A 27,409-nucleotide genomic window follows, 5' to 3' on the forward strand; every position below is an offset into this window, starting at 1 on the left:
GAGGCTAGCGTTGGATGGTTTTAGACGGGGTAGGGGTAGACCGAAGAAGTACTGGGGTGAGGTGATTAGGCGGGACATGGAACAGTTACAGCTCACTGAGGACATGACCCTAGATAGGAAGGTCTGGAAGATGCGAATTACGGCAGAGGATTAGGGCCAGTTCGGGTCGCTAGTGTAGGGAATTAATTGGTGGGGGTGTATTCCTGTTATGATTCCGTATTCAATGTTCCGTGTTCCGTGTTCCATGTTTATTACGAATATGTGTGCTTTCCTCTGCTTTATATTCCTGCATTCCTGCTTTACTCTGTTTTATATTCCTTATGGGTGTCGTATCTATGTTATGTCATCTGCTTCTGTGCTGTACTATGTGTTTGTGTGATATCTCGTGACTTGAGCCGGGGGTCTTTCGGAAACAGCCTTTCTACTTCATCAGAGGTAGAGGTATGGACTGCGTACATCTTACCCCCCCCAGACCCCACTAAGTGGGAATACACTGGGTTTGTTGTTGTTGTTGTTTGTGTGCTTTGTGTTTGCCTTTATAGTTATTGATGTTTTTAGACTTCTCTGGGCTTTTCGTTGAGTAGTGGCGTGGGTGGCTAATGGTGGAGTAGGGCCATGTCCTGGGGGCTGGGGGTGGGGTCGAGGTCCGGTGTTGGGTTAGGTTTGACATGCGGAGTGCGAGGTATTAAAGGGGAAAAAGAGAGATGATAGGTTGAGGGTAGGGTCGTGGAATATAGGGACCCTTCAGGGTAAGTCGATAGAACTGGTTAAGATTCTTAGGAAGAGAAGGATCAGTATTGCATGTGTCCAGGAGACCAAGTGGGTAGGTTCTAAGGCTAGGGATATAGATGGGTACAAGTTGTGGCACTCTGGTAGTGAGAGGCGTAGGAATGGCGTAGGTATTTTAGTGGTCAAGGAGCTTAGAGGGCAGGTTGTGGAGGTTAAAAGGGTTAGTGATAGGGTGATGACTATTAAGTTGATCGTTGGGGGGTCTTCTTTGAGCATCTGTAGTGCGTATGCGCCACAGGTGGGCCTGGACGAGGAGGAGAAGAATAGATTTTGGGAGGTTTTGGACGAGGTGGTAAGAGGCGTACCTAGTTTAGAGATGATTGTCATAGGAGGGGATTTTAATGGGCACATCGGGGCTCTGCCGATGGGCTATGATGATGTGCATGAAGGCTTCGGGTTTGGGGATGGGAATGTTGAGGGAGCAGCTCTTTTAGATTTTGCGAAGGCCTTTGGGTTAGTGGTTGTGAATTCCAGCTTTCCGAAGAAGGAGGAGCATCTGGTTACTTTTCGTAGCAGGCTAGCCAGGACTCAGATTGACTTTTTGCTGCTTTGGAAGAGGGATAGAGCATTGTGTAAAGATTGTAAGGTAATCCCGAGTGAGAATCTTGTGACCCAACATAGACTTCTGGTGATGGACTTGGTTACCAAAAAGAGCAAGAAGAGAAGGGGTGCGGAGAGTCAACCTAGAGTTAGGTGGGGTGGCCTGACTCCAGTTAGTGCCTTGGAGATAGGGATGAAGTTGGAGGGGATAAGGGGGACGCGGATAGTATGAGGGACAGGGCTGCGGGATGCATCAAAGAGTCTGCTAGAGAGGTGTTGGGTGTCTCGAGAGGTTGGTCTGGCAATTATGCCTTGGAGATAGGGATGAAGTTGGAGCGGATAGGGGTTTGGGAGGGTAGGGGGGACGCGGATAGTATGTGGGACAGGGCTGCGGGATGCATCAAAGAGTCTGCTAGAAAGGTGTTGGGTGTCTCGAGAGGCAGGTCTGGCAAGTATTCGGGGGATTAGTGGTGGAATGAAGACGTTAGGAAGAAGGTGGAGACGAAGAAGGCGACTTATGTTAAGCTGGTGGAGAGTAAGGATGAAGAGGAGAAACGGGTTAGCAGAGAGGAGTATAAGTTAGCTAAGAAAGAGGCTAAGTTAGCAGTTACAGCTGCTAAGACAACAGCTTTTGAGAGTTTGTATAGGGGGTTAGAGGAGAAAAGCGGGAAAAAAAGGTTGTTTAGGCTTGCCAAGGCTAGGGAGCGAAAGCATCGGGATCTAGACCAAGTGAAGTGTATTAAGGGGAGGATGGCAGAGTATTGGTGGAGGATGCCCTCATAAAGATAAAATGGAAGTCGTATTTTCATAAGCTCTTGAATGATGAGGGGAATAGAGGTATTGTGTTAGGAGAGTTGGAGCACAATGAGGAGTGTCGCGATTTTGGCTATTGTCGGCGTTTTAGAGTAAAGGAGATCAGTGAAGCTATCCGCAAGATGCGGAAGGGCAGGGCAACAGGGCCCGATGAGATTCCGGTGGATTTTTAGAAGTTTTCTAGCGGGGCTGGGTTGAGATGGCTGACCAACCTGTTTAACAACATTTTCAAGTCCGCGAAGATGCCTGAGGCGTGGAGATGTAGCACGATGATCCCATTATTAAGAAAAAGGGTGACATTCAGAGTTGCAACAACTACCGAGGCATTAAGTTGTTGAGTCACACGATGAAGATTTGGGAGAGGGTGATGGAGCGGAGGTTGAGGAAGATTGTGTCTATTTCGGAGAATCAATTTAGTTTTATGCCTGGTCGCTCGACGACTGAGGCAATTCACCTAGTGCGTAGACAGGTAGAGCAGTATAGAGAGAGAAAGAGGATCTTCATATGATGTTTATTGACTTGGAAAAGACGTATGACGAGGTCCCTAGGGAGGTTCTTTGGAGATGCTTGGAGGCGAGGGGTTCCTGTGGCGTACATCAGAGCGATTAAGGATATGTATAAGGGGGCAATGACTCGAGTAAGGACGGTGGGAGGAGATTCTGAGCATTTTCCGGTCTTGACAAGGTTGCACCAGGGATCAACTCTTAGTCCGTTTTTATTTGTTGTGGTGATAGATGTGTTGACGCGGAGTATACAAGGCGAGGTGCCTTGGTGTATGCTTTTTGCGGATGATGTAGTTTTGATTGAGGAATCGCGGCAAGGTGTTAGAGATAAGCTGGAGCTTTGGAAGCAAACCCTGGACGGAGTATTTGGAGTGCAAGTTTACTGACTTGAGGTAAAAGGAGGAGGTGGTAGTGAAGTTGAAATCTCAGGCAGCCTGTAAGAGGGATAGTTTTAAGTATCTTGGGTCTACGATCCAGGGGAATGGAGAGATAGATGAGGATGTATCTCACCGTATTAGGGCAGGTTGGATAAAATGGAGGCGCGCTTCCGGAATTTTATGTGATAGGAAGGTGCCTCCCAAGCTTAAAGGCAAATTCTATAGAATTGCGGTCCGGCCGGCTATGTTGTATGGAGCGGAGTGTTGGCCAGTTAAGAGTTCTCATATCCAAAAGTTGAACGTGGCGGAAATGAGGATGTTGCGTTGGATGTGTGGTCTTACAAGGGCGGACAAGGTTAGGAATGAGATTATTCGGGAGAAGGCGGGAGTGGTATCGGTGGAAGATAAAATGCGGGAAGTGAGGATGAGATGGTTTGGTCATGTGATGAGGAGGGGCACGGATGCCCCAATTCGTAGATATGAGAGACTGGCGTTAGATGGTTTCAAACGGGGAAGGGGTAGACCAAAAAAATACTAGAGAAGTGATTAGACGTGACATGGAGCAGTTACAGCTCACCGAGGACATGACTCTGGATAGGAAGGTTTGGAGGAAGAACACTAGGATAGAGGGGTAAGGTGCGTGTTTGAATCGTAGTCAATAGTTAGGTTTTGTTTGGTGTCTTTTGTTTGGTAATGTACTTTATTTTTGTCGTTGTCGTATCTATGTTAGTTTTATCACGTTTCTTGCTTTGGAAGTTCTGGTTTATTGTCCTGTGTCTTGAGCCGAGGGTCTATCGGAAACAGCCTCTCTACTTCTTTAGAGGTAGTGGTATGGACTGCGTACATTCTACCCTCCCCAGACTCCACTAGGTGGGAATATACTGGGTTTGTTGTTGTTAGATCTAAGAGCAAGACATGCAAGATCTTAGCATGATCATTTTCTTCAATTCATTGTAAAGGGTTATGTTGAGTCATTACTCAAATATGTCATTAGTGTGCAGTATACATTTTAAAATATAATGTTTATTGCAATTTTTATGTTATGATTACTCTAATTCTATGCAGATAATGGTATTTGTTCAGTTTACTTCGAAGAAGCATACCCTTTGCTTCTCATCACTCCTCTTAAAGCCTCAAGTATCTCTTTTCTTTTGAGAAAATTACTTTAAAGGGCAACCCGGTGCACTAAAACTCCTGCTATGTGCGGGATCAGGAGAATGGTCGGACCACAAGGTCAATTGTATGCAGCCTCATTTTACATTTCTGCTTAAAGAATATTGCTTTAATCTTCAATGTTTATCATTAATCAGATTGAAGGCTTAATCTTCAAAGATAAAAAAATATAGTTTCTAGATAATGATCACAAACTATTCTTTTTTTGTGTGTGTGAAATACCTAGAAATTATTGATATTTATTTTTGTGAGTGAACTGATTAAAAGTACGCAAAGATAATAATCGGGAAACTCGGAACTTCATCAGTTTTATCAAAGGTGAAAAGGCACAAAAAACTATAAGGTCCATTGGGCCTTTAAGCGCAAATAAAGAGTGGGCTTAATTAAAAAAGATGCAAATGGAGAAAAAGTACAAATAATGTATATGCAGTCCAAGACTAATTATAACTATGAATAACAAATATATAGACAAAGAACTTGAAAAGAGAATAATGATAAAGTAAAATATTGTTGTGTTGCCCTAGATGTTAGGTTGGATAGTGTATTCTTGTGCGTGCTTGCTGTTTTCCTACTGTTTTCCTTCTGTTGCTTTGTTTGTTTGTCCATCTATCTGCTGGTTGTTTTGGGGCTTGGTTACGATTATTAAATAGTGGTTGTGGGGGTTGATGATCGAATAGGGCCATATCCGAAGGGGTTGGCGTTGGGGGCTGGTTTAGGAGGAGGTGGAGAGGGGAGGAGAGGGGTGGGTGTGGGGTCTAGGCTGGGGGTTTGGGCTGGTTCGGTGAAGGGTGGAAAAGGTAGGCGAGAGGCGAGAGGAGATAAGTTGAAGGTAGGGTCTTGGAACATAGGGACCCTTCAGGGTAAGTCCATAGAGTTAATGAAGATTCTCAAGAAGAGGAGGATTAATATTGCGTGTGTACAGGAGACTAAGTGGGTAGGGGCTAAGGCTAGGGAAGTGGATGGGTACAAGCTGTGGTACTCAGGCAGCGAGAGGCGTCGAAATGGAGTGGGCATCTTAGTGGACGAGGAGCTTAGAGGGCAGGTGGTGAAGGTTAAGAGGGTCAATGACAGGTTGATGACGATTAAGTTGGTCTTTGGGGGGTTTACGCTGCATGTGTGTAGTGTGTATGCGCCACAGGTGGGTTTAGATGAGGAAGTGAAAGCGAGATTTTGGGAGGCTTTGGATGAGGTGGTGAGAAGCATGCCTATTGTCGTAGCGGGGGACTTCAATGGGCATATTGGGGTTTTACCGGGAAGTTATGACGATGTTTATAGAGGTTTTGGTTTCGGCGATAGAAATGGTGAGGGGGTTGCTTTGTTGGATTTTGTGAGGGCCTTTGGGCTGGTGGTTGTGAATTCGAGCTTTCCGAAGAAGGAGGATCACCAGATTACCCTCCGAAGTGCAGCAGCCAAGACTCAGATTGACTTTCTGCTGCTTAGGAAGGGAGATAGGGTTTTATGTAAGGATTGTAAAGTCATTCCGAGTGAGCATCTTTCGACACAGCACAGGCTTCTGGTGATGGACTTGTTTATCAAGAAGAGTAGGGCCGGAGATGGTCGACCCAGGATTAAGTAGGGTGGCTTGACGCCAGTTAGTGCACTGGAGATCGGGGAGAAGGTGGACGGAATTGGGGTGTGCGAGTGCAGGGGGACGTGGATATTATGTGGGATAAAGCTGCCAGCTGCATCAAGGAGACGGCTAGAGAGGTGTTGGGTGTTTTGAGGGGTCAGGCAGGTCGGCATAAGGGGGACTGGTGGTGGAATGAAGAAGTTAAGAAGAAAGTGGAGATTAAGAAGGGGGTGTATGTGAAGTTGATGGAGAGTAAAGACGAAAAGGAGAAGCAGGTGAATAGGGAAGTTTACAAAGTAGCAAGGAAAGAGGCTAAGTTAGCAGTTTCGGCTGCTAAGACAGCAGCTTTTGAGAGCTTGTATGCGGGGTTAGAGGAGAACGGCGGGGAAAAAGGTTTGTATAGGCTGGCTAAGGCTAGGAAGAGGAAGGGTCGTAACATCGATCAAGTGAAGTGCATTAAGGGGGAAGATGGTAGAGTTTTAGTAGGATGTTAACATTAAAAAGAGATGGCAGGAGTATTTTTATAGACTTCTAAACAAGGAGGGGGATAGAGGCATTGTGTTAGGGAAGCTGGAGAGCTCGGAGGAGAGCCGTGATTTCAGTTACCGTAGACGTTTTAAGGTTGAGGAGGTCTTAAAGGCTATTCGTAGGATGCGGAGGGGTAAGGCGACGGGGCCTGGCGAGATTCTGGTGGATTTTTGGAAGTATGCTAGTGGGGCAGGTTTAAGGCGGTTGACGGATTTGTTTAACGTCATTTTCAAGACGGCGAGAATGCCTGAGGCTTGGAGATGGAGTACGATGATTCCGTTAGATAAAAACAAGGGCGACATTCAGAGTTGCAACAACTATAGGGGCATTAAGCTGTTGAGTCACACTATGAAGATTTAGGAGAGGGTGGTTGAGCGGGGAGTGAGGAGGGTCATGTCCATTTCGGAGAATCAATTTGGTTTTATGCCTGGCCGCTCGTCGACAAAAGCAATCCACCTGGTGAGAAGATTGGTTGAGCAGTATAGGGAAAGGAAGAAGGACTAGCACATGGTGTTCATCGACCTGGAAAAGACGTACGACAAAGTCCCTAAGGGAGGTTCTTTGGAGATGCTCGGAGGTGAGTGGAGTTCCGGTGGCGTACGTTAGAGCTATTAAGGACATGTACGATGGAGGGAAGACTCGGGTAAGGACGGCGGGAAGAGACTCAGGGCATTTTTCGATCGAGACAGGTTTGCATCAGGGATCAACTCTTAGCCCGTTCATTTTTGCGTTGGTGATAGACGTGTTGACGCAGAGTATTCAAGGGGAGGTGCCTTGGTGTATGTTATTTGCGGATGATGTAGTGTTGATCGATGAGACTCGGGGAGGTGTGAATGAGAAATTAGAGGTTTGGAGGCAAACCCTTGAATCTAAAGGGTTCAGGTTGAGTAGGTCCAAGACAGAGTATTTAGAGTGCAAGTTTAGCGACTCGAGTCAGGAGGACGAAGTGATGGTAAGGTGGGATTCCCAAGATGTTTGCAAGAGGGATAATTTTAAGTATCTGCGGTCTATGATTCAGGGGAATGGCGAGATTGACAAGGATGTCTCTAAACGTATTGGAGAAGGTTGGATGAAGTGGAGGCTCGCCTCGGAAGTGTTGTGTGATAAGAAGGTGCCCCTTAAGCTTAAAGGCAAATTCTACAGAGTGGCAGTCCGTCCGGTCATGCTGTACGGAGCGGAGTGTTGGCCAGTCAAGAACTTCCACATTGAAGGCGACGGAAATGAGAATGTTGCGTTGGATGTGTGGACTTACTAGAAGGGATAGAGTTAGGAATGAGACTATCCGGGAGAAGGTGGGAGTGGCTTCGATGGAGGACAAGATGCGAGAAGGAAGGTTAAGATGGTTTGGGCATGTGATGATGAGGGGAACGGATGCCCCAGTTCGGAGGTGCGAGATGCTAGCTTCGTATGGCTTCAGGAGGAGTAGAGGTAGGCCGAAGAAATACTGCAGGGAGGTGATTAGACATGACATGGAGCAGCTACAGATTACTGAGGACATGACCCTAGACAGGAAAGTGTGAAGGTCGCGGATTAGGGTAGAAGGCTAGTGTGAGTGTGTGGGTTGTAGCAAGGTGGTAGGAGAGCGCTTGTGTAGCCAGATTAGTATTCCTAGGTCTGTGTCCTTGAGTAGGAGCCGCTAGTCAGGAGAGTTTGGATGTGGTGGGTGTCTTTGGTCTGGGAATGTATGTTACTACTGGGTGGGTGTCCTTTTTCTTATGTCTTATTTCGGATTGCTAGTATTTTGCTTATTTTTGAATTTCTCTGTTATTTATTTTGTATTTTATGTTTATTATTTCGTATTTCGTTTATGTCATCCATCCTGTTTCATGTTTCATTATGGCCTTGGTGTACTATTCTCTATCTTGAGCCGGGGGTCTATCGGAAACAGCCTTTCTACTTCTGCGGAGGTAGCGGTATGGACTGCATACATCTTAGCCTCCCCAGACCTCACTTTGTGGGAATACACTAGACTATTGTTGTTGTTGTTATTGTTGCCTCGTCAGAATTACACTATAAGAAATGTAATTTACAAGAATTTTATATAATCTCCTGGTCAGGTAGAAGGAAAGGAAATGCTGGAAGGATATTCTTGTTTTTACCTGGTGGACCATTTGGAGGGAAAGGAATAGCAAGATGCTTTGAAGATAAGACCAATTGAATCCAGAAAGTTAAGATGCATTGTATTTTGGAGTTGCAATTTTGGTGTGAAGAATTTTGTATAGAGGAGGCTCACTTCATACTAGACTTTTTGGAAGCCTTGTGAAATGTACAGAGGCTTTTCCAGCACTACCTTTGTGCTGATGAGTAATATGTTTGGCATTATCAAAAGTCATTTTATATCTCTACATACAACAATAATATACCTAGTGAAATCCCACAAAGTGGGAACTAATTTAATATCTCAAGATACTTAAAATTATATTTCGAAGGATTGAGAAATCAATATCCGGATGCACTTCACAAATTCTATGATTTGATACACATACTCCGAAACTAGGCATTTTTTTTTGGAAAGGAGGATAGATTCTTTAAGATTTTCTCAAATTTGTAGGAACTGTGGCAATAAGATAATTGATAAATTTAGGATGTATCTCTACAAATGGAATTTGAATAGAGAATGGTTCAGTCCCTTTATTACGCAGCGAAATGATGAAAATCACTTCCAGATTAAAGTGCGAGGATAAATCACATAAATTTCTGACAGACTACTAACCTTGGCCATTAATCCCAGGAATCCACTCATTTTTCCAACTGAAGATTTCTGAAAGGACACCTGAAGTAAAAGAAAGATATCATCTCTATCAAAAAGCATGGAGATAAAGGACCTCGAATATCACTTGCACTATAAACTAGACCAAGCTCAAAATATACTCAAATACACTCTGCGGCATTCTCAAAAAATCAATTTTGAGAAAATGTTTCTGAAAACTTGCTTTTCCCCCTTATACTCCTTCCCATTTCCAAGCCAAAAATTTGCAAGAGTCATTTGGTGTGTAAGGGCAGGAGAAACTTTAGGAAAGAACTACTTTTAAATGTTACTCCTAGATGTTTACACCAGATGATGTTTTCATTCTTTTTTGTTTATCTTTTTATTACAAGTAGATAACGCCGAGTGTAGCTAACACGAAATCATGTTTTTCAAATTTTAATACACAAGATACTTTCCAATCAAGTTAAGTCTCCTATTTGAATCCCATCACCAACAAATCAACCAACTACTTATAATCTTCTTCAATTTTTTATTTATTTGTTAATAATGAAAATATAAACATGGCCACAATGGCCATACAAAAGAGATATACCAAAAAGTAGAGAATTTACCCAAAAGAAAATACGATTCTCTACAAACTCCACCCGTCCACCGAATCATCTATACAACAGGGACTGTCTCTGAGCACCAAAAAAAATAAGGAACGGAGATTACTCCTTAACTGGGAAAACGAGACTCTGCACCTTTAAAAGCTCTCTCCATACAACCCACGTCCTCACCCGCCTCCTTACACATGCAGCAACAACTGAGGCAGACAACCTTCTGCTTTTTAAGAGTTTCCACTGTCAAAAACACCTCTCTAGTGGCTAGCCAAGTGAAGAAGCACATGCATCTTTGGAATCCATATGGCATTATATGGAAAATCAGACTCCTCCCTAACCACTAGCATCTCATAAAAGAACTTTACAGAGAACACTCCAATATTTACCGAGCCCTGACACCATTCATCGGGTTTATCATGGGTTATCAGCCTGGAACACGATCACTTCCCAATCATGAAAATTTCTACTAAATCTCAAGTCCCAAAAATGTCTCTACATTGTATCATCCTAATATGCAAAACTGTCAAGTCTATCTGGCAAGATAATTTGTACAAACTCAAGAATTCATCTTTCAAAACCTTGAATGAGATAATTCTCCCGACAAATATCCCATCCTTTTATGATGTTCCTCCATAGCCCCAAACCGAAAGGCGAAGTGATACCTCTAGTTCTCTAGCCCCTTTGTAACCCTATATTTATCGACTATGACCCCCCCCCCCTCCACAAAGCTTGTACCTCTACCTTGAACCTCCACACCCATTTGCCCAATAAAAATTTTTGTTAAAAACTTTTAAATCTCCTAACTCCAATCCAAATCCTCCCAATTTTTTAGGAGATGTGACGGTCCCTCTCGTACCAAATGAAACTTTCTTGCCCCACTAGTTGCATCCTATCGGAGGTTTCTCTTTATCTTTTCCAACTTTTCAGGGACCGAAGTAGGAGCAAAGAACAAAAACAAATTGTAAGCGGGGATGCACGATGTGCTCTTAATAAGCACTTCCTTCCCGCCTTTAGACAAATATTTTTTCCGCGACCCTGCTAGTCTCTTCTGAACCCTCTAAAGAATCGGATTCAAACTTGAGCGAGTGATCCAATGTTATTCACCTCCCCAATAGGAATAATTATCACACTTACCTTAGTTTTTTAAAAAAAATCACACTTCCTCAATTCATTGTGCGCCGTATACTACCAACAAAGGACTTGGCATAAATAATTCAACTGAATATAAGCTGCATCACAAAAAATTAAAGTATCATCCGCAAACAACAAATGAGACACTGAGATTGTGCCTGGACCTTAAAACAACTTTATCCATCACCTTACTCAAAACTTTTTATAACTAAAATAAACAACATCGATGATAGGGTATCCCCTCGACTCAAACCCCTCAAGCTCATGGATTACCATTTACCAATGGAAAATCTCACTCGTCAAAGAGATGCCAAAGTAAATTCATTTCCTCCACTTCTCCCCAAATCCAATTGAAACATAATGGAATCTAGAAATCTTCGATCCACATGATTGTAGGCCTTTTCAAGGTCAAGTTTGCATAACACACCTAGCACTCTTTGCTTTCTTCTAGAATCCACCAATTCGCTGGCCACCAACGTTGCATCTAAAATTTGTCTACTCTCCACAAAAGCAATCTACGAATTAGAGACAGTCTCATCTAGCACCTTCTTAAGTCTAAAGGAAAGCACCTTAAAAATGATCTAACAGGTGTTCCTCACTAGACTAATAGGTTTATAGTCCTCCATGTTTGAAACTCCCTCCCATTTAGGGATGTGACAATGAATGAAGCATTCATACTTCTCTCGAACTCACCTTTATCTTAAAACTCAACAACTATATCCCAGTGTTGTCAAAGGTGTGCTTAAAGCGCGCTTAAGCCCTAAAGTGAGGCTCAAAACGTGTTGAGTGCTTCACCTCATTGAATGTGCTTTTCAACCTCGTCATCAAGGTTCTAAGACATACTTTTCCTTGCCAATGAGCCTCTTCTGAAGAGGCAGCACTAAAAATTGATATTTCACTTTATGGTGTTCTTTTTTAAATTTCTTTGTCCATTTATTTGTCATTTATGCTTATAATTATTACACTTGAACTAAACATCGATATTTGTTTTTTTCTATCTTCGTGCCTTTTTAATTAATGCCCCATGCTTTATTTGTTCTTTGTGCTTAAATCTCAATAGACCTTATTTCTTTTGCATTTTTTACTTTGATAACAATGTTGTATCTATCACACCAGTTTTGACCGTATTCCAACATTGCTAGAAAAGGCCAAAGAAAAAGTTGAGACCCAAGTCTTTGTCCCCCGCACAACAGTCCACTTCCTTTTTCACGCCCTTCTCGATTGCTAACTCTAGCCACTCACAGTCCCCTACCTAGCCCTCCCCTCCCCATCCCCACGCCCCACCCCCAATTAGGCCTCCACTCTTCTTCCTCTTTGAATGGGCGTTCACAAAAATCAACTACCCCTCTACTTCCTCCTTCCCTACACAGTACACACTCTCTACATTACTTCCCTATGAATAAATTTTGTATTAGAGTCCCCTTCTTCAGCCAGAACGCTCTTGATTTTTGTCTCCAATTCACCTCTAAGGCTAAGGCCAAGTCAACTAACTCATTTTTCAAACTTCTTTCCACTCATTCTCCCTTCCCACTTCTAGCCTCTCCAATTCCCCTACTTTGTATAAAACCTCCCTGATTTTCACCTCTACCCTCCTAAACACCTCTTTATTTGACAACCCTTTGTCTTTTTAAGCAAAATCACAAGAGTTAGGAAATATAACCAAGCTTCAAACACCTACCTACCCCCCCTTTACACACACAAACACGCTAATAATAATGTTGTATGTCAAAGTCTTTATTTTTGTTTTTTGAAACACATTTCACATCAACACCCCCTTCCTTAAAGCCTTCTTTAATAATGGCTTTTTCATTGGGGTCTTTCATCCCCCTCACATGCCAACCAATAATTTTGTAGTCTATCAACACACTACTTCATTTCTTTTCCCCTTTAGTCCCTTCCCTACCCTCAATTTCTCAGCTCGCCTCCATATTTCTCTTTTGTATACTCTCATCTTTCCTCCCCCAATTTGCTCGTCAATAGATTCCCTCTTCTTTTTCTTCGTCTTCTTAACAAATTGAGAATGTTTTACCTCTCACTCATGGTCAATGCAACATAACAAATCAATTACTCTTTCCTCCATTCCAAAATTAATAGATTCCTCTTTCATGCACTTTGAAAACTTTTGTTACCCTTCCAAAATAGCCAAAGTTGGTGCTCATCCACTACCACACCCGACATAGCGATGATCCCACTTTTGTGAGTCAAAATCAACGTTTGCATAAATTTCATAGATGCAAGAGAATTTATAAATAAACAACAGTACTCCCCACAAGACTAGCCACAGAAGAAAATCCGTTTCCCATCCCTAAAACAAGTCCCTTGAGCATTCCTCGATAAAAAGAACTACCCTACAACCTCCTAGAAGAGATGCAACATAACCATTGTTACTAACGAGCCACGCAGCCTTATCAGAATACACACTTTCATGACCATAAACCCCCCCCCCCCCCAAATCAATCAACATATCAAACCTTTTTTCCACCTGAAACAACATTGCCAGAATCCGCACTCTGGCAAGGTAGCTCGTCGGCCCTAGGAGTGGGAGTGCAATACTTAGGCCTCCTACAATCCGCAAGTTCATCATTTACGTTGTGACTTCCACGATTTGACTTTTAGCATATCGTTGTTTTGGCTCTCTACACTCACAAAACCCTCTCCAAACGTGCAATCCAAGTTGTGCCCGACAGGAGCCGTCGAGATAGTGGCTTGGAGGTCCCTACGAACATCTTTTTGTGTTCACGAGAGATTTCTCGACTTAGAAGTTGTGTTTCAATCTTTAGGAAGAGTCATGCTTACTCCAATCAAAAACCCCAATATGTATTATTTTGGTTAGTGAATCAAACACTTCTCTCTTTCAGGTATGTTTAACTAACCAGGGTAGTTTCATCGTTTTATTGAAAAGAAACGCTTACTTCTCAATAAGTCAATCCCTTCATTGTCTATTTGTTTCCGCAGAGATACAGAGTCGAATCTTTCATCTCCAATGCATCAGAAAGCTCCACTCGCGATTTAGAAGTCCTTCCCCACCTACCATCCTTTCTCCCCTTTTCTTTCTCATCTCTTTGTTCTCCCATTCCTCTTGTTTGTTGATGTCAGGATATAACCAAATCCTTAATCCTAAAGACAAAAACTCCATTTGTAACTTTCAGTTAAGCTAGTAACCTTCCCCTTCCATACTATAATTAAAGGTCGTGCAGACTACGTAAGACATCCACAAAGCCACCACACGGGTCTTAAACTTTCTTGAAAAGATCAAAGCACTATACGTGGATAGGAAGACTATCATGTTTACCACCACTGAATATCTGAAAACTCATGGGTCGTCACACCCGTAGTGCTCAACCCATTTTTCCAACCTTCAAAAGCTCTCTCCCAACCACCTTCTCCTAGGTTGAGAATGTGCACTGCTTGGTCTTCATCCATGAAATGAAATAAGAATCGAGTTACACTCAACTTCGAAATCTTCAGACGATCAATACCATTCCAAGCTTTTGTTTCCCAATTACTAATGACTTTCGATGACCCTACTTATTTGAAGAAATTCCCACCAGATAAATTTTCAAAAAGATCTTATGGATCTAGGAATGTCTTTTAGCAGATCTGGGAATCTACCCACTTGCATATCACACATAGCTCCAGTGCTAACCAATCTAAGGCCTCTATGAAAGACATGATCTCTCTCTTCCTAGATCTAGAGAGAAGTAGGAGTTTCTCTCTCTAGGTTCCATGACCATTATATTTTTTGAAGGAAATTTTCTCCTCAAATCAATAAACAAGTTTCCCTTCTAACTTTCCTCATATATTTCTTTGTGTTTCATCTTTTGGGTGATTATCTTTCTTCCTCATTCCCGACCCCTTTTGATTCTCTCTCTTTTCACTTCGCATTTGACATCATGTTATCAATACCTTTATCTATCCCATCGAAAACATATTGTTATTTCCAGGGGTCAGCCTTTTTTATTCTTTATAACCCACCACCACAAGATATATAGGCACTATAAAATAAATCCCTTCCATTGTACTATTGCATCCTTTTTTGGGCGAACGGTTTTTGGCTTGGGCAGTTGAGTGGAATGAAAATTGAATTATGCCTTTAGATGGCTAGAACTAGATTTTGCACTGACAAAAAAAAGATGGCTTCGTGAACCAATTGTAAAGGTCGTGTGTGGTAGAGGACATCCATCTTTTTTCGAATAGCAAAGGTATCCAAGAACATTGGACACACCTCGACTATTCATCAAGTACTTGCTACCTCTCACCAACACTAATACCGGGCAGCTCTTTTCTTTAGAAGGCATACTGGGTAACTCTTGTCAACCAAGGATTAGACAGATGGAAAGAAAACACCAATGTTAGAACATTCTTCCATTTTCCATTTCAATGAAAAAATATGAAATTGGAGGAGATTTCTTTTTATCAAAATGGACACAAGGCCCAAATATTTTATATCACAAAAATTCAAGATACAAGAAAACCTGGCCCAAAAAGAAAGCAAAAGGGGAATATGTACAAAAGAATTGGAGGACATAATTCGGGGTTTGCATATGGAAATAAAAGATCAAGGTTTACGGTTTATTTTATCTAAAAATTTAAATAGGAACATGGTCAGATAGGATACAAATATTCGAACTCAACTTGTTTGGAACTGAGACATAATTGTTGTTTTTAAGGAACTGGAACCGAGACATAATTGTTGTTATTATTGTATTTATTTGAAAATGAAAGAAATTCATTGCGGAACCAAAGAAGCTTCTTGCCAAATGAAAATTAAAAGGAAAAACAATTAGAATTTCTTCACTGGACAAAAATGAAGACAAATGTAAGAATACTCTCTAGTCTCTACCACACAACCTTTGCAATTGGTTCAAGAATCCACCTTTTCCAGTTGACTGCAAAAGCCAGTTCAAGTAAGCTATCCTGTCAGGTACTCAAACAATGTCCTTCCCTTTGGTGATAAAATAGACTTGAAATAAGTCCATCAAAAGCAAGCAAAAGAAGCACACCTGCCACTTCCTGATCTGATATTCTCTGCTCCAAATACTCATTTTAAAGTTAAAAATCTAAAAGTAATTAGTAATATCCTGAAAACAGTACTGAAACTAAAACCTGTCTTGTGCTGATAAAGAACCTGGAGGATTACTTAACCAGTGTGTATATGACCATACACAGTGCAGGTTTTCAGCATCGGCCCGGCAGCTACCCAGCACCACAAAGATAGAATTTATACCCTCCCTGCACTCACGCTAACCCATCTGGCTAAATGCTGAACTCAAGTCCTCCCGAAAGTGATTTTTTTTTTTTTTTTTTTTTTTAGAGAACTGGTAACATTTTATATTCCACAAAATCAAGGGCTATGCTGGCTACCTCCAAAAAGTGTTACAAAAGAGAAAAAAAAAGACGGAAAAATAACTTACAAAACTCCTATGAAATCCACTAATTGGCTCTCATCTTCTATATTATGTTCTTTACACCAGAAACCTAAAGTAGTGATAGCTTTCCACTTAATTTTCTGTATTGTATATTCCTTTCCTTCAAATATTCTCTGGTTCCTTTCCTTCCATATAGTCCAACAAATACATGCAGAAAATGTTCTCCACCACCTTTTCTGGCTCTTACTGCCTCCCCTTTTAAACCAGCAACTTAGAAGATCTGAAGTGTGTTCTGGCATAGTCCAGCATTCATTCGCTAAGCTAGTGAACAGAGCCCACACTTGTTCAGTAACCTTACAGTGTAGGAAAAGGTGCTTATTAGTCTGCAAGGCCTCTTTACTAAGGAAGCAACTTGAAGCTATATTATAACCCTCTTTTGCATTGCCTTGTGAGTTAAACAAGCCTTCCTGGCAACCAACCAAGTGAAGCATTTCACCTTGGAAGGAGCTACATTCTTTCAGATTTTGCTCCAAGGACCTGTAGATCTTCCTGCTCTTCCTCTTAGTCCCAGTTGTAAAGTCTGTTCACAGAGAAATTCCCATCTTTGTGATGTCCCAATACTAATCTGTCTGGTTCTAGGTTGGTACCAGGAAAACCACCAATCAACTTCAGCTCTACCACCCAAATAATCTCCCAAATCATTTAGCAACCTTCTGAATACTAGATTCCACCCTTGTGGAGACCACAGCGCCTCTATTTTGCTATGAGGTCAGTGCATATTGAGAAAAGTCCAGGAAACAGATCTCTAACGATCCCATTTCCACACCAATCATCTGTCCAGAACTTGGTCTTGTCCCCCCTGCCCATCATAATCTTTGAGTTGCTCTTGAGATCAAACCAAAAGTCCCTAATAGACCTCCACACCCCAACCCCATATGCATTAGTGACTTTTCTAGTGCACCAGCGGTCCTCTAGCCCATATTTGTGTAGTATCATCTCTTTCCACAAGGCATGCACCTCATGAACAAACCTCCACAACCATTTTGAAAGAAGACTTTTGTTCTGCAGTTTTAAATTTCTTTCTGCTTTGCTGTACTATGGCCCATTTTACCAAGTTGAACCTCTTTTCAATCTTGTTGCCTTGCCATAGGAAATTCCTTCTTAGTCCATCCAAGACATTAACAACATTACTTGGTATAGGAAAAAGGGGCATCACATAAGTGGGTAGAGAGTCCAGAACTGAGTTTATTAGAGTAACTCTACCCTCCCAAAGATAAGCACTGAGATTTTTATATAGCCAGTTTTTTCTCTGATCTCTCAATTATGTCATCCCAAATCTCTACTGCTTTGTGTTTGGACCCCAATGGCATGCCTAAATAAATTGTTGGCAGCTCTTCTATATTGCATTTCGATATACTTGCAAAGGCTTTAATCTGTTGCACCTCCTTGACTGGGAAGATACTACTCTTCCTCCAGTTTACAAGTCCTGAGCAAGCTTCAAAAATTACCAAACTCACTCTTAGATAGCAAATTTGCTCCTGCTTAGCTTCACAGAACACCACTGTTTCATCAGCATATAACAAATGTGCAAGCTCCATTGTCTCATTTGCTCTGTTCCTAGTAGAGAAACCCCTAATCCAATTGTCTTGAGAAGCAACTCTCATTAAACTGTTCAGGCCTTCCATCGCTAAGATTAAGAGAAAAGGAGACAGGGGATCCCCTTGTCCTAACCCTCTTTCTACTGAAAAAAAAACAACTGGTTCTCCATTTACAATAATGGAGAACCTAGTGGTTTTAATGCAGAAATCCATCCAGCTAAGCCATCTCCTCCTAAAACCCATTTGCTTGAAAGTGTTGATCAAGAACTCCCAAGTCAAGTGGTCATTAACTTTTTCAATATCTAACTTACACATCACCCCAGGGTTCTCTCCTCTGATTCTTTAATCAATGCATTCACTTGCTAGTACCACCGCATTCATGATTTTCCTTCCGTTTATGAAAGTCATATGATGCTTTTTACTAATTTACTGATTACCCTCTTCAACCTCTTTGCCACTACCTTAGCTATGATCTTGTAAACCCCTAAGATCAGACTAATTGGCCTGAAATCCCTCAGCTCATTTGCACCTGCTTTCTTTGGGATAAGGGCTACAAAGGTGGCATTAAAGCTATTTTCAAATCTTTGTTGAGAGTGAAAATTATGACATGTCTGCATCAGGTCTTCTTTGATCATACCCCAGAAAGCATGAAAAAAGGCCACTGTGCAGCCATCTGGTCCAAGTGCTTTATCAAAAGCATAAAGCTTGACCCCCCCTAAATTTCCTCCTCATCAAAGTCTCTTGACAACCATTCTTGCTCCTCTATTGATAATGTTTGGACATCCAAGATTTTCAGGGACTCCAATTCCCAGTTTCTCTAATAAAATTTTGACAGAAATCAACAACTGCATCCTTATCTAAAGACAGTTCTCTATTAATTTCTAAGGACTCAATAGTGTTGATTCTTTGCTCATTAATCATCCTGATACAAACTTAGGAGAACCACACCCCAAAAGCTAGCTATTGAGGTGGGAGAGCCCAAGGCTATATAAGTCCCACATCAGTTCTCCCATTTAACTGATATGGGATTCAAGTCTCATTCCATGCAATAATATCATAACAAACCACCACGCTCCGCATTCATTGCCCTCGACGGTTATGCTCTAGACATTTCTAACCCTGGGCAAACACTGCCATACCGGCGTCACCATCCCAAGCACAGTGGGGACGGAGGTTAACGGGTGGCTCTAACACCATTGATATAACCTAAGGAGAACCGCACCCCAAAAGCTAGTTATTGAGGTGGGAGAACCAACGGCTATATAAGCCCCACATCATTTCCTCATTTAACCGATATGAGTCAGGTCTAATTCCTTGCAATATTATAATGACACATTCAAACCAAGATGAATTCTTCCCTTTTCTAACATTCTACACCGCATTTGGGAAGATCAAACTACACAAAGCAGGTCTTATAAGTCAATTGAATATGTATGACAGGAAGATTCACCTATCAATTAAATCTTCGGTTCTCAAGAGTTTTGAGGACCAGAGGACACTAAGATTACAAAACTCAATGTTGGGCACTGTCATCGTATCGAACAAGGGTTTCAAGTGTTCAAAACCATGCAAGAACAGATCCTTGTTCCTTGCAACAGTATATCAAAAAGCCCAAAACCATGAAAAGGCAAGGAAGAAGTATCGACCGTATACTAGCTTTGGAGAAAAAACATATTAAGGGTGTGTTTGGTATGAAGGAAAATGTTTTCCACGGAAAATATTTTCCTAGAAAAGGTTTTCATGGAAAACTAGTTAGGTTTCTTACTTGGTGTTTGGATGTGCTTTTTTTAAGTGACTTAAAGGCCAAAAGTAGGTAGCAATCTACTTTTGGCTTTTGGCTTATTTTTGTACTTTTTAAGCACAAAGTGCTTAAAAGCGCTTTTTGTGTTTGCAAAACACCTTAAAAAATATAAATAAAAAAGTGTTTAAAAGCCAAAAACACTTAAAAATAAGTCCATCCAAACACCCTATTATTTTCTTACGTTTGGTTGGTGAGTGAAAAATATTTTTCGAAAATATTTTCTAGTATTTGATTGGTGAATGAAAGAATATTTTTCAGAAAATATATTTTAGTGTTTAGCTAAAGAGTAGAAATACTTTTTAGAAAAATAATTTTTGACCCCAAAAAATACTTTTTTTTAGGGAGTGTTCGATATGGAGGAGGAAAACATTTTCTACAAAATTAAGTTGTTTCTTACTTGTTCTTGTGTTTGTTATGCAAGTAGGAAAATGTTTTCTAAAAGTATTTGTATATATTTATCCAAAACTATGAATAGGGTAAGAAGGGTAGAATGAGAAAAAAGTTCTGAAACTTTTGAAAAATCAAATTATTTTTTTTTTTTTTTTTGGGGGGGGGGGGGGGGGGCTGGCAGGGATTGGATCTTGGGGTAGGGCATAAAGTAAGAAAAAAATTTGAAATAATTTTTAAACAAATAAAATATTTTCTTTTTGGATGGGGGGTGGTAAGGGACTGGAGTCGAGGTAGGGGCGGGTGATTTTGAGAGTTGTATGAACATTTCAACTTCGAGAGTGAGGTTGAAAGCGAGTTTTTTAAAATGATTTACTTACTTTTTGAAGGGAAGTTATTTTCCTTAAATTTGAGGAAAATAAGTTGATTTGAAAAACATTTTCTAGAACACTGAATTCAACCAAACATGATAACCAAACACACTAAGAAACAAAATTTATGCCAATATGTAGATGTCTCATACCTATAGAACTGAAGCATTTTTTCCCTTTTCCTACTAGCTTCAGGCCCGCCCCAAACATTAAATAGCATCCAAGACCATTGCAGGGTGGGAACCAAGAGAATGTGTGTGAACATAAAATGATGGTTAACCTGCACAAAATTGTATAGCAACCCACCCTCCAAACAGAAAAGGAAAAAGAAATTATATGTGAAAATGGATCTAGTACCAAGACCAACAAAAAGATACAGGTCTCTTAATCCCATAATTAAACCATGAAACCACAAGGAAAGACACCAATGAAATAGAAAGGTGGTAAATCTCAGCTTGATAAAAACAAGATACCACCAACAGAATGTGTGTGAACATAAAATGATGGTTAACCTGCACGAAATTGTGTAGCAACCCACCCTCCAAACAGAAAAGGAAAAAGAAATTATAAGCGAAGATGGATCTAGTACGAAGACCAAGAAAAGGTACAGGTCTCTTAATCCCATAATTAAACCATGAAACCACAACGAAAGACATCAATGAAACAGAAAGGTAGTAAATGTCAGGTTGATAAAAGCAAGATACCTGTATGTTGACATAATGCAATCCAGCAATCAGGAAAGGAAACACAGGCCCTAAAACACCACTAGGGAACTCGGTCAAGTTCTGGAACCAAAGAATGCCTCCCTACAGTGAAATTAAATGGAAATAAGTATCATCAAGTGGACAGAATATTTAAACCCAAAACAGTTCCAAGCTTAAAAATTTATTATATAGGATCGAGAATGAGGTTGTCCAGCACAAGGTAGGAGTGACTTCGATGGAGGAAAAGATGCGGGAGGAGAGGTTGAGATGGTTCGGCTATGGGATGAGAAGGAGCAAGGATGCCCTAGTGCAAGGGTGTGAGAAGTTGGTTATGGAGGGATTCAGGAGAGGTAGGAGCAGACCGAAGAAATATTGAAAAGAGGTGATTAGACAGAATATAGATAGTTACAGCTTACTAAGGACATGACCCTAAATAGGAAGATGTGGAGAACGTAAATTAAAGTAGATGGTTTGTAGGAAGGAGTGTGTCCCTGCGAGTAGGTAGGAGTGTTTTGTTTTGAGGTCCGGACTAGTAGTCATAGAGATGCGCTTGTGGTGGTTTGTTTTTGGAGTTTGGTGATACTTGTGTGTTTCGAGTAGGTCGCTTGTAGTATTACTTTGTGATAGTTTTGTTTCTGTTATTATCTATTGTTTTGGTACCACACTAGGTGGGAATACACTGGGTATGTTGTTGTTGTTGTTACTGTTTTTCTTGCTCTTTTATAACGCCACTTTTATAGATTTTTTTGTCTTGAGCCGGGCGTCTATTGGAAACAACCTCTCTACCTCACCTCTGAGGTTGTATAGACTGTGTACACTCTACCCTCCCCAAACCCCAGTTCGTAGGAAAACACTAGGAATACAGTGAGTATGTTGTTGTAGCTGTACCTTTAATGAAATGATTTAAAGCCACACAAATAATCTAATTAAGACAAATCTCCTAATATTGAATTGTTTGAATAAACTGGACTGAATATAGAGAGTATAGTCAGCCAAACTAATAGTTTTGGTTAGGATATAGCTGATTGATTGAATGGTCATGAGGGACAAAGGAGGCTCTCCAAATGATAAAAACATGGTTCATGATATGACAAAAATAATAAGAGAGGCTTTTGAATTTGAAACCATTTTGGATACTAACGGAAAACCTCATTGGATGTGTGTAAAATGCGCTCTGTCTGCACGAGGAGATGCAGCGAAGGGACACGCAACAAGAAAAGCAAATAAAACAGAGAAATAAAATATCTACTATTATGTTGCATATATCATCTGCCTCACTTATTTGACAATTATCATTTTAGTTTCACTGCTATGTCATCAGACCACATGTTATGTACAATAAAAATTGTTATACCATCAGCTTTTTCATTAGGTGTACTAATTGAGCCTTGTAAAATATGATGATAAGCCAAACTAAACAATCAAGGGGAAAAAGAAAAGAGTTATAATACCAAAAAGAAAAACCCTAGACAAGAATTGCATAAATGAAAAAGGGTGCTCTTACACAGTCAAAGCCTTCGTGATGAGCCAGTGACATTCTTCTAATAGTCATAATCCAAAGAAGAAAGCAGGGCACCTAAAAATGCATAAAGATCATAACCAAACTGACAAGATTATCTACAAAAACCTACTTTCATCAATAAAGTACCAAATTTCATGGTAAGATTTCAAAAACTTCGACTGAATGTGACAATAAAAACAATACTAAAAATAAAGCAAACAGACAAGGAAAAAGAATATCACTTATTGAAGTCTAACTCCTACTCCTACAAAATAGGCAAATAATGAATTCTAAAACATGATGACTTTGAGAACATCAACTGACTGAATTGGGTCGAAGATGTCCCCAAAACAGATAACAACAACTAATGCTACTACTACACCTCAATCCCAATGTAGTTGAGGTAGGCTATATGAATATCCATTAACCAAGTTATGCCATTTAGACCTGTATCAATCCAATATTTGAAAATTAAGTCCTCTGACACTAGTGGTAACTGCCTAAAAATTCCTAAGACAAAAGGCCCCTTCTTTTTTTTGGACCTAATGTAAATGTACCAACGTGACAACCTTTCAATAAACAGTTTTCTTCCTTATGCCTTATAGGTCACGACGATCCCACCAACTTGTAGGTCAGATTTTCAAGATAATTTGCTTTCATGTGATTTTTGTCTATATCATCCTCCTTTTAATATCTTCAATCACCATCACTTCGAAAAAATGCCTATTTTTCTTTCGGCTACCGAGAAAAACACCAAATTTTTTATCATTTATTATGTGTCATTATCAATTGGCAAGCTTTTTATCTTATGAAGGAAAGCCTTTGGTAGATCCTTGTGGTCGGGCCATTCCCCAGACTATGAGCATAGCGGGAACTTTAGTGCAACAGGATGCCCTTTTAAGCTTTTTAGCTTATCCTCAAATTGAGTATAAATCATCTTATGAAATGACTAGGATCAAGAAAAAACCTCACTTTTGACCTTCAATAGATACACCCAAGTCATCCTAGTGCAACAATCAATACAGGTAACAAACCATTGATTCCCAGACATTAGAATGTATGATCGTAAAGGAGTACTTTTATTATCCCTTAATGGGTAAGAGTTTCTAGTGTTCTTGGCATATTCACAAGCATCACGAAACAAAAAGTCAAACCCAGTTCTGGAAAATAAACTAGGATTCTTTTGAAGAAAAAAGCAATTTTGTGCAGAAAATCAAGACGAATTGTATGTTTTTGTTTCATTAAACATTTCACTAGTTGAAATGATAGGTTCCTTGTGAAGCGGTAGTCTAAAGCATGGTTGGGTTTTGTACTTATAGACGCACTGCAATGGTGCAGATCTCATATATATATATATATATATATATATAGAGAGAGAGAGAGAGAGACATACATACATGTTATCGGTTTCAAAAAAGTTAAGGTTTAAAGACAAACTCTTGCAAATCACATAAAGTCCAATGACAGAGAATTCTCATCTGAAATTGGAATAACCAATTTCAGATCCACTCAAATATTATTGAATTGTGAAATTTTTGTTTTGCTACACATAGTTCCAAACATAAAAGTAATAGTTTCCTCAATGTTCTACAATGCGCAATGAAAAATAGTCAATTATCCATAATTATATAGAAAGTCTTCTAAGGCAAATAAACTTGATATATTAAAAAACATAGAATTATCACCTGAACTGTCAGAGAGGCGAAGAACCAAAAAAATGAAGGACAGCCTGCCGCTCGTTTCTCCTTGAAAAAGATTTGAAGTTGGTCCACAAGACTCCTTCCTGACATAGGCGGAGGCAATGGAGGAGGCACTTAAAAATGCATAAAAAGATCAGTTGAAAGGTAACAGCTTCTGGCATGCATACATCTCTATTAAAAAGTAAATACTATGTCCACTGTCTCAAACAACTCATCGAGGCTAGCCTCTCCACTCGTTCTTTTTCATCTATATTTTGGAGGGTCGAAATGTCATTATGAGGTAGATTTTTTACATAATAAAGAAAATAGTAGTATGAGCAAAGTTATCCTGGTTCTTTTTTCTTGTATTTTTTAATCAATTAGTCTCTATGTTCATGCTTTGCACGAATATCCCAAGTAAAAGAACTTGCACCTGAAAAATGGTGAAGAATTCAACAACAACAACATTACCCGGTGCATTCCCACAAAGTGGGGTCTGGGAAGGGTAAATGTACACAATCCATACCACTACCTTAGATGAAGTAGAGAGGTTGTTTCTGATAGATCCCTAGCTCAGGACAAATAACAGTATAACAAATAAAAAACATAAAAACAAAAAACAAAATTGAAATAACAGACCACTAGATAATAAAAGAAATAAGACACCCACAAGTAATACTATAAACTATCTATCCGAAATCACAAACATCACCAGAACACCACGAACAAGAAAATACAAGACACATACAAAGAACTCCTCCCTACTAGTAAGGACACACGTCTACCCACTAAACCTCTATCCTAATTCGCGTCCTCCACACCTTCCTATCATTCTTCGTCATTTTGTTAACCTGATGGTGAAGAATTATTTTTAAAAAATTAAAATTGCGCATATCAATCAAATAAGTTAATAATTTGTTCAAATTTTATGAGAATAATCTCTTTTCTTATATATTAAATTGTACAAACAATAGCAATTTAGAAAGATCTTGGCTAAGCTTTTCTCAAAAGCAAAGAAGAATTTTTTTTGAAATTGCAAATCTAAGAAGAATTAGAAGGATGGCAAAATCATTGGAACTCGTACTTGAAACTGAATTTTGCCATCATAAGCTTAATAAAGGTAATTAGGAAAATTAGAATTATCATAGAATGCATGTGGTAAGAAAATTATTACTCTCTTTGTTGTAATTTATTTGTCTGACTTTGACTGAGCACGAACTTTAAGAAAATAAATAAGATTTTTGAATCATTTGGTCTTAAATTAGATATGTAGCATGTAACAAAATGTCTTCTAATCTTGTGATCTTATGCATGCCACGTGGAAAAAGTAAAAATCAAAGAGTACATTCGTTTTAGAATGGACTAAAAGGAAGAGTAAGATAAATGATAAATTAAAACAAAGGGAGTAATAGATTTATAAAAAAAAAACGCAAACAGTAAATTTAAAAACGTTCATCCCCAAACGAACATGACCATTATGGTTATAAGCAAACCAAAGGCTTGGCCACCTTATTGAATTATGATGGTTTCAGGATTCTTACAAATGGGTAAGATTTGGTGTGATTTAATTAGCTTGGGAATTGAAATTCAGAAGTATAATTTGTTTAAAACTCTATTTCAAACCGATTTTTTCTTAATTTACCAAAATAGTTAATAGAAACACGGTTGAATTAAACTAGAAGCGTATATCTTTGTTGTTCAACATTATTCATGCTTTTATAATATAATAATATAGTTAGTGTGTGGGCTAGCTTGAGAGTACTTCCTCAACTGATCTAGTGGGCCTTGGCTGAACCACAAGAATAGGTTTCCCAATTTATGCCCATCAAGGCTGAAGCAAATGGGACATACCAAGTATTGTAGCCGGGGTTCAAACCAGGTATGTCCAGATTGTTGCTCCCATCCTTCAACCACTAGGCTAGAGTTAGCACCTTTTTAGTCTATCAACAGTTACGCATGGAAAATTTAATCAAAAACTAGACTATTTCAGCAGCTATTAACTATGTTTTCCAATTTCTCTGCAGCAGCTATAAGCAGTAAGGATAACTTATCTATTAACTATGTTTTCCTATTTCTTTATAGCAGTTATTAGCAGTAAGGAGGTTATTCCTCCACTTTCATTACAGTAGTAGGAAGTTATTTCCTTGTTATTAGGTGGGTGGTCAATCCACCAATGTTGTACTTAATTTACTTGAATTCAATTGAAAAGATAAGATAAAATATTCAGTTTTTGGGTACTTCTAACTCAAGGTATTGCAGGATCTCTCTTAACGAACCAGCAACATAGGTCGTTGAAAGAAAACACCTGATTTCATCTCACAACATCCCATAACTAGATCCATAAAAGGGGACCGTAACAACCATCCTCTTGGGGACATTGTGTAAGTTTTAATTTAAAGAAGAGCACCTCAAGAAACATGAAATGATGAAATGAAGCTACAACCAACTCCACTCTAGGGTGACTATATGCAAAAGCACTTGGAGGAAAAGAAGTAGAACTTCAGATAGATTAAAATTTATATTGTTTTGTGAATCTTGTCTTTTTTTTTTAATAATCGTGGTGTCCGGGCCAGCTTGAGCGGACCTCAACTAAATCCACGGGATACCTTCCACCTCCCACCAGCAACAGGTGTCAGATAACTCTCTGTCCAGCAAGGCTAGAATAGATGAATAGAAATCACCTAATGTTTATCTCTGTTGGGAATTGAACCTCAGACCTCATGGTAATCAACCCCACTTCATTGAACCACCAGGCCACGCCCTTGGGTTAGCATCTTTTGTCATTTTCTAGTGACAAAATCACTCAGCAGCATCTAAGCAAGTTAACTTTGTAAATAGGAAGACAGAAAAAATTGTACAATCCAAACATGAGAGCATCTCCTTTGAAAATTTTAATACTCTAAATAGGCGTGTGGACAATATTTGGTTGAAGTTGAAAGATAAGAGCACTTAAAGTTGAAGTTGAAAAGTGTATTTGGAAGTTAGTTGTGTTTGGACATAATTTCAGTTCAAAACAAAATTGAAGTTTAGAGGTAAAAACCATTATTTTACTTGAGATACTCCTCAAACCAGTTTTTTCAACTTCTAATTCACTATTTCAAGATGAAGTGGAAATAAAGGACCAAATTGTGAAACAAACATTTATGGGCAATGAACATCTCAAGTTGAAGTTGAGATAATGAAACAATTTGTGTGGACAACGGTCCTTAAATATCTTTGTTCTGAAATGCCAACCAAAGGAAAAGGTTCACCTACTCATTGTC

General features: G+C 39.8%; 1 protein-coding gene across 3 annotated transcripts in view; it reads right to left on the reverse strand.

Annotated features, from left to right (window-relative positions):
* The window catches only part of LOC107863431 (ALBINO3-like protein 2, chloroplastic), a 37,804-nt gene that overhangs the window by 8,234 nt on the left and 2,161 nt on the right, over window positions 1–27,409 (reverse strand). For all 3 annotated transcript variants that reach the window (XM_016709335.2, XM_047408556.1, XM_016709336.2), the window contains exons 3-6: window positions 24,153–24,280; window positions 22,471–22,542; window positions 20,967–21,068; window positions 9,007–9,066 (exon numbers count right to left, since the gene is read on the reverse strand). In XM_016709335.2, the coding sequence (XP_016564821.1) occupies window positions 9,007–9,066; window positions 20,967–21,068; window positions 22,471–22,542; window positions 24,153–24,280 (362 nt within the window). The remainder of the gene's footprint in view (window positions 1–9,006; window positions 9,067–20,966; window positions 21,069–22,470; window positions 22,543–24,152; window positions 24,281–27,409) is intronic.

This window comes from Capsicum annuum, chromosome 3 (assembly GCF_002878395.1).
Source record: "Capsicum annuum cultivar UCD-10X-F1 chromosome 3, UCD10Xv1.1, whole genome shotgun sequence".
Classification (NCBI taxonomy): domain Eukaryota; kingdom Viridiplantae; phylum Streptophyta; class Magnoliopsida; order Solanales; family Solanaceae; genus Capsicum; species Capsicum annuum.